Source organism: Lutjanus erythropterus, chromosome 23, assembly GCF_056507025.1.
Source record: "Lutjanus erythropterus isolate fLutEry1 chromosome 23, fLutEry1.hap2, whole genome shotgun sequence".
In the NCBI taxonomy this organism is placed as follows: Eukaryota; Metazoa; Chordata; class Actinopteri; order Lutjaniformes; family Lutjanidae; genus Lutjanus; species Lutjanus erythropterus.
The window spans coordinates 26,564,041-26,578,055 of record NC_139339.1 but is presented as its reverse complement, the minus strand read 5'-3'; the positions used below and the strand labels follow the sequence as shown (position 1 = coordinate 26,578,055).

At 40.8% G+C, this 14,015-nt stretch overlaps 1 protein-coding gene across 1 annotated transcript in view; it reads right to left on the bottom strand.

The window, feature by feature from the left end:
• mta2 (metastasis associated 1 family, member 2) overlaps positions 1–12,248 on the bottom strand; it is a 35,959-nt gene extending 23,711 nt beyond the window's left edge. Inside the window, exons 1-2 of the mRNA XM_084711537.1 lie at positions 11,744–12,248; positions 1,571–1,638 (exon numbers count right to left, since the gene is read on the bottom strand). Of these exons, the coding sequence (XP_084567663.1) occupies positions 1,571–1,638; positions 11,744–11,771 (96 nt within the window). The 5' untranslated portion in view covers positions 11,772–12,248. The remainder of the gene's footprint in view (positions 1–1,570; positions 1,639–11,743) is intronic.
• Positions 12,249–14,015: the final 1,767 nt, after the last annotated feature.

The following is a 14,015-nucleotide window of genomic DNA, read 5'->3' as shown; positions in this document are numbered from 1 at the left end:
TGTCCAGCTGGTGAGTGTCAAAATAAATCCAGCATGCAGTGCAACTGTTTGGTGTCTTCTGCTTGTGTGGTGAGATTTTGATCACACAGGTTAGTTTAGTTTGCAGATGACAGTGTCAACAGCCTTCGTCATGTGACAAAGCCCCTCTTGTACCACAATACTGAAGTTGTTCTTTATACGGAACCAACTCCTCCACAGTTAATATCATGACATGACAGTTTTTTTCATCATACTAAGATGTGCACTGGCATCATCGTGTCAGTACTCCAGGTTTGTAGGATGATGAGGGGTTTCATTCTCCCTGGACTGACTGTGATCAGAAGAGCAGAGAGAGCAGCACACACACAGACACACACACACACAGTGGCAGTGGTTCCCTCCACATTCCAGCCTGGAGCTGAGAGCTGGCCACTCTCTCTGCTCTCTTACTATCCATTCATTGTGCTGAGCAGCCATTAGCACTCAGGACGCTGCAGTCCTCCTGGTGCTCAGCACAAGCCCTTCAATGTAAGAGTGTTACATAAATGAGCTTAATCCTTTGACTGGGAAACAAGCCTGTGTCATATGCTGCTGCTGCTGCTGTTATATAAGTGGCTCCTGTACCAGTGTCCTGTCATTACAGTGGCCATGCTTTACCAACACTGTCCAGGAGATACAGAGGGAAACGTGAGTGTGTGAGTGTCTGTTGGCAGGAACCTGATATCTTAACATATGATTTGAACACACCAGCCAGTCAGCCAGACTGGTATATCAGCTAAGAGAACACAGCCTGGTTAGGGTACACAATGGAGCTGGGACAATACATTTATCTTCTGATTTGATACTATCACAATACTTTGGTGTCAATTCAATATGTACTGCAATTTTTACGTATTATGATTGAATATTGCGATTTTTGTTTACTTTTTTTTACATTAGACCATGGGGAAAAAGTTGACTCAAACACTTTTAGAGACTGGGAATCATGAGTCTTATTTCGAAAAACAATGCCCATAACGTTAGCCAGTCTTTCTCAGTGTTACATTAAGTAAAATGGGTCAATTTGTTAAGACAATATTATAGCAATTGCGATGTTAATGTCTGTTGGCCCTAGAGATACACCAATTATAATTTTGGCCAATTCTGATTTTATAAGGGTCTGACCTGCCAATTCCAATTTTTTCAAGGGTCTGACCTGCCGATTCTGATTTTGGCCAATTTTGCTTTTCAGTCTAGGGACTACAAGGACTACAATTAACAGAATACACAAATAATATTTTTGTAACTTTTGTAAAATAAAATTTGATGATGGCCATTTTACATTATTATATTAAGATTAGTACTCAGAGGGACACTATCACGTGGGATCTCAGGGAATGCAATTTCACCTGATTTCATGTGGAAGCAGATGTAAAAATAAGATAAAACACAAAGCAGTAGTTATATGGGAAAAAAAATTAAAATCATGATACTTCAAGAATCATGAAGAATCAATTTTTTCTCTGACCGCTAATACACAACAGGACGATACAGCACTATCTTAAAGGAAACATATGAGGTTGAAGGGGGAAAAAAAAGAGAGACCACCAACCTTGTTGAGCTCTTCTATTCTGCGGATCAGGTAAGGGTTGCTGGAGGAGTTCTCAAAGTACACATAATCTGCACAAAACAACAGAAAAAAAGATTAGACTCATGTTATGTGCACAAAATACATAATAAAATTTCATAAATATTCTTCTAACAAGACATTTTACAGCAGCCCCAGATACACATCGCATGGATCACTGATAGTTCAGGTCATCAGCTGTGCACACATTGTGTGGCTGTAATGACAGAACCGATCAGATTGCATCTACCCTGATGGACAGGAACCCAGGACATGACACACAGCTCTCATGTGGCCTGACTGTACAACACTGAGAGGCTGTTTGGCTCACCAAATGGACTGGTGTAATGTGAGCTCCAGGAAGGTTCTCTATCCAGGCTGTAGACTGACTTTATGAGATATGATCAACTGATTCGATGTGGAAGCTATAGGCTCAGAATTAGAGCCCAACTTATACTGGATGTTTGGGGCTGATGCCGACATCAGGGAGTAAAAAAATAGGGATAGCTAACAACGACTTTTTATGTCAAATTCTGATATTAATAAAGCGACCATGAGTATCCGACGATATGATACCAATCTGATACTTTGCTCAACATTTTTACCTCTCTTAAGCAACTAAGCTGTTAATAATACATTTGTGTAAATTCATCTTGCTTAACCTACCCTCTAAAAATCATGCAACTCTGAGACAAATATTCTACTCCCATAAATGTAGAAAGCCACAGGCCATAACATGACTCAGTAATGCAATAGTGTTGCTTCCTTAAACCTTTTCACACACACCAGTTTTCACAGTGGGTTTTTTTTTGGTTGGCACCAATCAAATATTCAAAATTAAAAGAAATAATCTGTTGCTTGTGACACCTCTCTGTTAATAGCGTGTAACTTTAAGTTTAGTTAAGTATGTGTGATAGTTTAGGCTAAAGGATTGTAAAAGATACAGGGGCCTCTTGACACATCAGGAATGGCACCCAGCAATCCAAGCAATAACATTCATCAATACTGTGAAAAAAACAGCAGCAATTAGTTAACATTTGCACCAAGAATCAGGGCATCCCAGCTACCATGACCTGCCTACAACTGTCAAATGACACGCTGCATGACCAGTGTGCATTCAGCTGCATTCAGCTCACCAGTGAAAGGACAAGAAACATTTGCTGTGTTCTTTGTTAAAATTAGAAAAAAATACGCCTGCACTACAAGTCAATTTAAACTAGATTGAGAGGTTCACTGGTGGATATCACTGCAGACTGCCTGCTTTTGTTATTAAGATATTAATCACTGGCCTGTGACAGCATGGATTTGTTCTTATCGCGGTTAAAAAGCAACATCTGCCTGCAGTTTGGCGGTTTTGTTTTCATGCGGTTATCACAGCGCTAATTAATCAATGACAGAATTATTTTACAAAAAAAAGTAAATTTGGTATGTGTATCAAAGTAATAAGAAACAGCTTTAAAAAAAAGAAAGAAAAAGACTACATATCTAAATGGGGGATCAGTTTGTGTCCACCAAAGTGCTTGAAAGCTATTTTTGTTGTGATGCTGAATATCCACAGATGTAATGGTTAATTTATTTGTTACAAGAATGCTACTTTATTTATAGTTTGTGTTATCAACAAATACTGAAGGTAAAAATATCAGCACAAGGTAGAGTCCTTGGTCTGGATGAAGGGGAGGCTGCAGCTCGGAGGGAGAGAAGATGGAACCACCGTTCTGTGGGTTCATGAGATTTTGAGGGCAAGGAAACACCTTGGTGAGAACCATTGTTTGGACGGAGCCCAGCTTGAGGAGTACTGTATGAGCAGGACACAGTTTGTGGTATTTGTCCCACCTCTCCTGTGACTGGACAGCTGGGTAAAAAGTGACAGTGATGAGCACAGCAGTTTACCCAAAGTTTATCATTTTTCAACTAAAAAAAAAAAAGGGCAAACATGTAGCAGTCCGCATCTGGTCACGTGGCTTCCATTTGTAGCGCTACATAAATTACATCTGTAATGATTAGTCATTTAGTTAATTATTAATTGACTATTTAAGTAACTGGTGACTGTTGATAATCTGATTTCAGTTTCCTAAATGTGAATATTTTCTGGTTTCTTTACTCCTCTCTGACAGTAAACTGAATATCTTTGGGTTGTGGACAAAACAATCATCTTGGGCTCTAGAAAATAGAAATTAACATTTTTCACCATTTTTGGACCAAACAGCTACTCGATTGATGAAGAAAATGGTCGACAGATCACTCAGTCATGAAAACAATTGTTAGTTGCAGCCCTAGTGTAAATATGCTGTGCTTCCATTGCATTTGAACACACTGGCCTCAGGAAAAAATATACTGAGTTTTATTGTTTCACCAATATTCTTTACAAATGTGTGTGACATTAGCAGAAGGCGCTAACAGTCCTCAACTTCCTCCATCAAGTCTAGAGCTCTTCACAGCACATTCTGCTAACCACAAGCAATCCTTCCTACACACAGCACTGACCCGGCTCATACTTCAACTGGACTTTTCCTACCACTGAAATGAATGTGGCTGAGAGGGGAACAGATCAACTGATACAGTCAGGGTGTAATGAAAACAGAAATCAGAGGGACAAGTCTCACACTGTCCATAATGCCACATCATATCCAACAGCTGAGTTGGATCAAATGATTCTCCTGTATTAACAGTTCAGGTTGTTGCTCTGGTCGGCCGTGCAGGGAAGCTCTTTGTGTCTCTGTGTTCTGACTTCTGCAAGTCACATCCAAAGGTCAAGAGGCCAGAAGGCTAGCCAAGAGCAGGATGAGAAAGCAGTCTGCACTGAGGTCAACAATTATCCCACACATGCAACAGAACACTGGCCTCAGTTCAGTCCAAAGTTAAACTGATCAAATTGAGGATAAAGCAGGTGTGTCAGGAAAATGACAGCCCTCTGTCGTCAGTTAAAAACGGACAGATAGAAGAGACAATGTGAAGTGGAACAGCAGACAGTGGGGGAGGCCAGAGGAAATCTGGAGCCCGGCAGGTGTAGGAACAAGGTAAATCCTGTTAGAGTGAAAAGCTACAGGTCCAACACTATCAAACACTGCTATGACACTACTGAAGTAAACCTGCTGTGCGGAGGAGATAATGTAGTGCACACTGCACGGCCTGTGCAGCTACAGTTCAGCTAAGCCACTAACAGACGACAACTAGAAAACTATCAGGAACCCCAAAACTAACAGAGGACACTTTACAACCCCAAAACACAGCAGGGGCACATTAAGACACCCAAAATAACACAAAGGACAATTATGACCCCAAAACTAACAGAGAGGACAGATTGTAAGTACATGAACAACGGGGTGTATGTGGTGTTCTCTATAATTAAGTTGAAAAAAATGTGCACATATATCATCAGCAGCAAAAAAAAAAAAAAAAGTTGGAAAATATCAGCACATGGCACCCTTCTAGCTCAGTTGATGAAGCATGCACCCCATGTACAGAAGCTATCAGTCCTCAGCAGCAACCATGGGTTCAATGCCACCCCTGAAGCGCATTGTTGCATGCCCCCCCCCCCCCCCACCCCCATCCCCTCATGTCCTGTCCATCTAGCGCTGGCCTGTCAAACAAGGGCTAAAAAAATCCTGGGGGGGATTAATCATATCAGCAAAAATCTAATATCATGCATCCCTGCATGCATCTATATTTATGCCTACATGCACAACTGTTGAGCAAGACAATGAAGAATGAACTCTAACTAACTACAATTTAACACAAATCAACACATTCAGTGAGAAAATACAAGTGCAAAGGTCAATCTCAGGATTTTAAGAATCTGTATTAGATCATTCAACTGAAAACTGGGATTAAACTGAAATCTTTTAGTTTGTGTAGCTCTAAAAGACACAGATTGGCCACAATGTCCTTATATAAATACAACTCCCTTTAAACAGCTTCACGTGATCCATGTAACACTTTAATATAACACTGCATCCACTGTTGAGCTACATTTGTAATTTTAATCTCATTTTGTGCACATTAGTCAGTGATTTATGCAAAACAGTTGACTAAATTGGTTCTTCATTTAAAAGAGGTCACTGCTCTTTGTAATGACTGGATTGTTATTATATTTATAAATATGTTCAGATTTAATGATGGTGAATAAGGGCTCACAATACCAGCTGCTGACAGAGATCCCAGCCTTTAAACAGCGGATTGATCAAACCTGCCAGTCATTTATCATTCATCATACTGTTACCACAGACTCAGTGCTTCCTTGTACTGTTTGATGCAGTTCTGCACAGCAGCGTGGCTTCACGTCAAGCTCCATCTGGTCCTCCCACAAGCAGGGACACAGAGCCTCAGGAGGATATCAGTGGGTTTCTGATGCATCACCACAAGCAGAGATGGAGAAGGAGGGATTCAGACGGGGAGAGGATTTCTTGCTCTACTTAGCACACTGATGGGGAGTCCGAGCAGAGAAGCATCACCTCCTTGTTCACAGTGAAGGAACACAACAGCAGCACATTACATAACACTGGCTGATCTGCACTCTCATGTGCCTGACATGACTAATTCTAGCTCCAAAGACAAAGTGATGGCGGAAGGGGGGAATTTTCGTTTATTGCAGCCCTCCATCACTTCTTCTCAACCAGTGGGACAAATTAAAGAATGAGCCAATTCCAATTGTGCTGTGACCAGCTCTGTGTATCAATAAAAGAGGAAGTGATGGATCAATGATCCAGGACAGACAGAGGGTTCATACCATCTCCTTATAGGGAGAAAGAAAACTCACTCCATGTAATGAGGTCACCCATGAAAAGGTTTTATGTTAATGTATATATGGAAGTATCTGTAGGGAAAAAAAAAAAAATTTTTTTTTAAAAAGCAGGTGTCTGTTGAGTAGCTGCTGAGTGTTTGTTGTGGACGTGTGTATGCGGCTGGAGTGGCGCAGTGTGCCGGGTGCTTGAGGGTGAATGAAGAGGAGGAAGCCCTTTGACTAATCTCTGGGGAAGATAATGATCTTACATGCAGCCTGAACACTGTGTGCTTCTGGAGGACTGGTAATATAGGCGCTCGCTCATACTGAACTGCCTGCACCAGCCAGCTGCAACAACACAACATCCTTATTGGGTGCAAAATCCATCCGCAGACACTTGCGTTAGAAATATGGACTCATTGTGACTGGTTCAGGTCAAGCAGTGATGCCGTCATTACGAAAAAACATTTGTTTCTTATATTATACAAGCAAACAACTTAACCATGTTCCTGTGTGGGCTACTTAAAAATCAATTTCTAGGTCATTACATAATCATAGCTTGTTGCTAAATGCAATACTACATGGGGTAGACTTAGTATTACACTGTAACATCTTATTTGCCACATCACAGCGCATTCCTGCTGTGGGAATTCCACCACACACACACATGATCCAGCAAGCTGGCAAAAAGTGGAACTTTGCCTGAGAGAGCCAGCAGCCTTATGCAGCCTCCAAACAAGACTGGATGGAGTGCAAAGTTCTCCCAAAATGCCTGTGGCTGTAAACAATTAGTTAATTTGTTAGTTGCTAACCATTAATCGCCTATCAGTTTGAGTATTTTCTCTTTCAACTTCTTAAATGTGAATATTATCTGTTTGGAAAAAGGGCAGACACTTTCAAAAAAACTAGGGATGTCCCGATCCGATCACGTGATCGGAAATCCGGGCCGATCATGTGATTTTCAAATGATTGGAATCAGCTGGAAATTATCGGATTTAACCTTGTTGGTGTTTGGTGTTGTTTCTTGCTTAGTTGTTTGTTGCCCATGATCATATTTTAAATTCATCCTGAGGTACAAAGAGATTGTCAAATGGAATGACAATGGCTTAGTTTTAATTTTAATAAGTTCTACAACATCAATATTCATTGTTGCACAGCCACAAACAACACCGTAAACATCACAATTTATGGCAGGCGGGGAATTCAGACGACATGATAGTAGTGAGCTGGTAGTTAGTAGGCTAACGCGGGGTAAACGTGTCACCTCAGGACAGTGAAAATGTCTGCAGTTTGGAGGTATTTTAAACAACAGCAAAGGCAGTGCAGCAGCCACTGGTAATGTGTGCAAATTGGGCATTTCGCGTGGTGGAATTGTGGATGTGTTCTCTTTTTTTCTTATTATTAATGCACTGCTTAAGTATCGGATTGGGACTCGGTATCGGCAGATACTCAAAATCAAATGACTCGGAGGCAAAAAAAAATGTGATTGGGACATCCCTAAATAAAACACTTGGCAGGTGATCGGATGAACCATCTGTCTATCACGTCTAACATGGGCTAATGTCAACAAATCAGATCGACGCTTCTATGGATCCCTCTGGATGATTCTCAAGTGATGTTGCGAATCCAGCTGCTGGAATATCTTTTGATTATGGATTATTATCTGTAGACATCATTATAGGGTTTGGGAAACATTGATCAACATTTTTCACCATTTTCTGACATTTTATTGACCAAACAACTTATCCATTAATCTAGAAAATAGTGGTCAAATAAGTTAACAATGACAACAATTGTTAATTGCAGCCCTAATGAAAAATCCATTTTTCTGTATGTGTCCATCTTTACATATCATGATTTGAATGTGTGCACTGGACAGCAATAACACATAAACAAACCAACACACACCTGAAACTGAGGAAGAAACCAAACACACACACACAAAAAAATTTAGAAAACAAAATTAAAATGATTCGGTGTTTAATGTTGTCAACATCATCACAAACACACACACATATATGTGTGTATAAAATTATAATTATATGCTAGCCTGACCGCAAAATTTCACATTTCAGGATGTTCAGCTGACCTGCTGCAGGGCTCAACAATTGGCGCATCTGGCGTTAACTACATCACCGAAAAGAACATTGGGGAATTTAATTATGGCATGTTAAATAAGCATTTAACCTTCTGTTATATGATCACAGCCCCCTACAAAGAATTGAGGAAGTGCACCAGAATGACACGTTTTTCCTCCAAGTGAGGAAATGGAATATTCAAAGTTAACATAATCAGTTTTTTTAAGTGCTTGAAGTTCAAACCAACACTTAAGCACACAGCCCTGATAAGAGTCAACATTTTGTGCAGCCTAGATGCCTTGTGTATTAGATGAGAGACAACAAAAACAAATGGAATGGTCAAAGTTGCCGTATTGACATTTAATTGGTGAGAAAAGTGTGATGCAGACCTGCAGTCGCAGCAGACAGAAAGAGTGGGGCACTCATGTGGACTGAATGCCACGGAATATCCTCAACATGATGAAACTTTTCATGAAGTCAGTCTTATCTTTGATTGTGTACTCGGTTATAGTTGACTAATGTATGTTAGTAGGAACAGTGGTTAAATGACTTGAAACCAGCCACAATTTGAGCCTGTGCAAGCATGCAAGCGCCCATTACAAATGCACTCCACACTTCCAACAAATAGCACCAGACCTCTGCTATTATATGACCATTTAAAACATTACATCCAGTAGTTGTTCTAAGAGAATTCTGAAGTATTAACGGCTACACTGGAAGTCAAAAAAAGAAAAAAAGTCTGGCCTGCATTCTGGTGTCACCAGTTTCCTGAACTACCCTAGAAGTCTGGCTCGTTTTTCATCAGAAACAATGCCTTCAGGAAACACCACATCACAGTTCACAAGAAAAGTGGACAACACAAGTACCCTGCCAACAACACTTGTCTGAGGCGGCAGTAGCTCAGTTCATAAGGACTTGGCTTGGGAACCTGAGGGTGGCCGGTTAAAGCCCAGCTTGGACCAGAAGCGCAGACTGCGGACTGGTAGCACAGAATGGCACCAGTTCACCCCTCCTGGACACTGCTGAAGTGCCCTTAAGCAAGGTGCCTGATTTTGAGCAGCACCCATCACTCTACCGCCACTCCTACAAAATTTCATGTGTTTATTCAGGGCTGTGCATGTGTAAAATATGTAACAATAGAGTGAAAAAGGGGATTGCAGGGATTTCTGCATTGCATTTACATTTGGGCAACAAAAAATGAACTTTGACCGCCAAATTTTAAAGGCTCAATGGTCTGTGGAGCCACTGCTTCAAAATATTTGTCTATCCCTGCATACTGCTTCATCACACCACATAAGAGAATGCAAATGTGCTGAGAGGAAGTGGAGTTACTTTACAGTAAGAGAACCCATAACATCAGAGGAGAGAGTTAATAGAACAAGGAACTACACAGAAGAGGTCGGTGTAAATGCAAATACAGTAAGACTTCAGGCAGATGTCTGAAAACTAAAACTAGACAAGAATTCACAGCCACCAACGCAGGTAAGAGGTAACCAGTGTACAAACTGAGATATGGTGCACGATGGAACAAACAATCCAAAATCATAACAAGCTGACACTGCATCTGTATTAGAATACTGGACCAAAGTGTTAACATTAAGCACTGAAATATGCAGCATATTTTGCAGAGTAGACTTTAATCAGCATGACCTAAATAGCCTCCAGACTCTGGTATGACCTTACACAGCGATAAGCCTGTCACACTGCCTCACTGTCAACTCTGCCATCTCTGCTCTGCCGCCCGCCACAAAACTACACTCGACCGAGGTACAGCAAGTCCTAACACCGTTATTAACGCTTGCAGACAATGAACGGTCGTCACACGCAGCGAAAAGACAGACGAAAGACGAGGCGAGAAATCACATCACACACAGTGAAGTGCAGGTACACTTGAATCCGCTGCTGGATGTATCCGTCTCTACCGGCGTTTCGGTTCTCTCCACAATTATAGTGACGTTTGTCAGCAAATGAGTGACGTGCAAATCTTAGTAATGTCTTATTGTATCATACAAACACTTGAAATTTCACAGTGAGCGTGTAAAGTTAATACTAATTATCCTAATTTTGTTTTGCAGAAAAGCTTCCATCCAGTGTTAAGGTAGCAGCTCATAATGAAAGGAGAAGTCTCACTACACTGGTAGCAAGTTAGTGTTAGCAACATAACCTCAACTTAGTTCAGCTTTTTCGTGAATAAAACGTCAACTTATGAGTTTCTCTTGCCGGTGTTTTCGCTATAACGAATGATACACGGTGTAGGAGGAAGTAAACTAACCACTTATCCCCACCGGCTTAACTACATGAAGTCCTCAGCTAACAAAACTTAGCAACCAAAGTTAGCTAGCACGGCTTAACGCTATCCGCTGCATATGAAATGATATGGCGGAGGCGATAATGAAATGAACCCAACGCACAGACAGAGCTAGCCGACCAGCTTTAGCAGACTACCCCAGACGAACGTCTCTACAAGGGAACCCCTAACTTACCAAACTCCCGCGAGGTTTCTACGCGTTGTTTCTTAATTGTGCACCTTGTATGAACTCATTTTGCTTTATAATGTGACAGCGCTGTAGTTTAAATTTGGGCAGATTTTGGCGCAGAAAGCACTTGGTGTGGGTTATTGAAAGATTTGGATGGTTTGGCTTAAAATGATAACCCTCGCGAGATCTTTCGCGGGTCTGGGGTTCCCTTCTAGACACAACCGCTGTTAGGCTAACCACAGACGTCGCTGACCTCTCAACAGCTAAGTTAGCAGCTAAGTGCTAACTAGCATTGTGTTCACTTCCAGGACGTTGTTACCATATGTGCGGTCTCAACGTCAGAAAATGTGACAAATTACAGCTGTTTCGCGTGCTTGTAACTACAAATACTATTTGATAAACTCTATTACCCAGCAGGCTGTGTTTATTTTAAATTTAAGAGCAACTTTAAGAAGCGGCTCGCGCTGCTCGGCAGCCGCCTGCGGTGGGTTCACTTAATGTATTTTGGTGGAGAGAACTAGTAGGGATATCATACTAATGTGTAATAAAAGTTGATATTTTCTATAAATTATCATCCCTTGATATATTATATCCGGGCCGAATCACACAGCGTCCCTGGCTCATTCCATGAGAGCAGAAACTAAGTGATAATGTTGGAGTTATTTACATTCACACATTGGTTAAGTCAGAGTACATTGTTGGTTGTTTTAATAGACTTGACGTTGTTCCATGCAAGAGTGGACGCACGTACGGACGCTAGCACTGAGCTAGCATTAGTTAGCGGCTAACCCCACAGACAGCTAGCGGCTAGCCTAGCCACCTTGCTGTCGAAGCGAACAATCACGTTGTGGGGGGTGTCTTAAAAATGTAAAACATTCCTTACCTCCCACTCGGTACATGTTGGCCGCCATTCTCTCGTAACCTTTAGCAGAAGCAGTCCCAGGGTATTCCCCGCTCGGATAGAAAAAGGTCGATAGGGATCTGTTTTATTCCTTCATTTATCGCAGACACCCCCGCCGTGAAACAAAGCCGGCTCCGGGCACTGCGAGCCGAGCTGCGGCGGCTAAAAAGTTGAAAGTTTCCGTTAGTAATGTTCCAGAGGTGATCCTCCAAAAGATCCAAGTCTTTGTTTTCGCTCCCTCAGACGACCTTCCTCTCCTCTTCCTCTCCTCTTCCTCTCTCACTCACTCATTCACACACAGCGAGCCTGTCTCTTACTCCACTCTTCCTCCCATCCTCCGCTCCCAGCTTCATCCTCCTCTTCTTCACCTCCGCTCAGTTCAGCACACACACTCGCAGCACACAGAGAACACACACTCACTGGCCCCCTTCGTTCGTGCGCGAATCGTCATCTTCGGAGACCGTCGGCAATCTCCGGGATCTTACAATTAACTTTTTCACTGACCCTGCTTTCATAAACAACCTGTTTATAACATGACAAACACACTCTCACACACATGACTGAAAGTGTGTAACTTAATACTTTTTATACAGTCCCAAAAGTGGTTCTCATGCGCTTTATGCAGCCAACAGGTTATTTGGAAATTAGTAACAATAGTTTCCACCTATTACACAATTGCACAGAATAAAGAAAGTTACGTTATTGCCAGATGTAGACAAAGCAGGAAATTGCGAATGTACACACACAGGCACAGACACACACACAGCAGAGGCAAAGAAAACGTGCCTCCTTCAAAATAAGATCCTGGCAGACATTAATTTAGCATTCTATGAATAAAGTCAAAATGTTTAGAATAAAGTAAAAAATTGAGAATAAAGTTTAAATGCTGAGTATAAAGTTGAAATGTTGTGAATAAAGTCAAAATGTTGAGTGTAAAGTTGAAATGTTAAGTATAAAGTTTAAATCCTGCGTATATAGTTGAAATTTTGTGAATAAAGTTGAAATGTTTACAGTAAAGTCGAAATGTTGAGTATGAAGTTTAAATGCTGAATATAAAGTTGAAACATGAATAAAGTTAAAATGTTGAGAATAAAGTGCTGTCTGTAAAGGTGGAAAAAGCTTTTGACCAGCGTCAGTGGTCATATTTGTGGTAAACAATGCAGCATTTGGGTTTGGGGCAAGATTTTATAAACATGCTTAAAGTCATGTCATGGGGGGAGTATTGAATGGTAGCGTTAACAAGACATCCTTGTACGCAGACGATTTATTAATATATCTCGACCAGGTATCCACCTCTCTTCCAACAGTTCTAAATGTACTCAGTGAGTTTGGATCTTTCTCTGCTCATAAGATCAATGTCTTCTTTACTTCCCCTGAATTCCAGCAACTCAAACTGTTGCTCAGGCACGCCACTAGGTTCAAATTTTAGATATTAGGGAATCGAAAACCAAGAAGAACCAAGCATTAGATCTACAATACTTCAACGTAAGAGATCAGGAGGTTTAAACATCCCCAAAAAATTGAATTGTATTATTTATCCTTTGTGTTGCACACTTTGTCAAAATGGTTTGAAGAGGAGTTAAAGATACCTTAGACAGAAAAGACTAGAAAAACATATTATTCCAGTATAAAATTTTAAAGATGTTTATCACGAGTATTGTAGCACTCACTCTGGACCAATCATAACCCATTTTGTTCATGGGAAAATGGGAAACAAAATGCCATATTGATACACTAATATTCAATAATTATATCATACAAATAGGGTGAAAACCTATACAATTCCCACGGTGACAAACATGTGGTGTTCACACCTTCTCACATTTCTACAACAATGATGGATTAAGATCCTTTCGAGACCTGAGAGACGAGTTTGATTTACCGGGATCATCTTTCTTTTTCTGTTTACACATATGGAGGCTCCATGGAATCAATCATTACCCACACACCCACTGACAGAAATGATAACAGATTTCAGACATGGGCTTTGTGTCACATTTGTACAAAAAAGTCCAACAACAACTGAATCATTCTATGGAACATAGACCTTAAAATGTACAAACAGAATATAGATCAATTATAACCATAGTTAGTCACAGGTTTTATTTATTCCCAAGAAAACATTATCAGCTTAAACCGACTCCGAGTCCTGCATGTTTATTATGTCCACAAAATCAAACTGCAGCATATGTATTTTATTTTATTGTTATTATTTGTTACTTAAAGCTGCAGTAGCAGTATAAATGTGTACCAA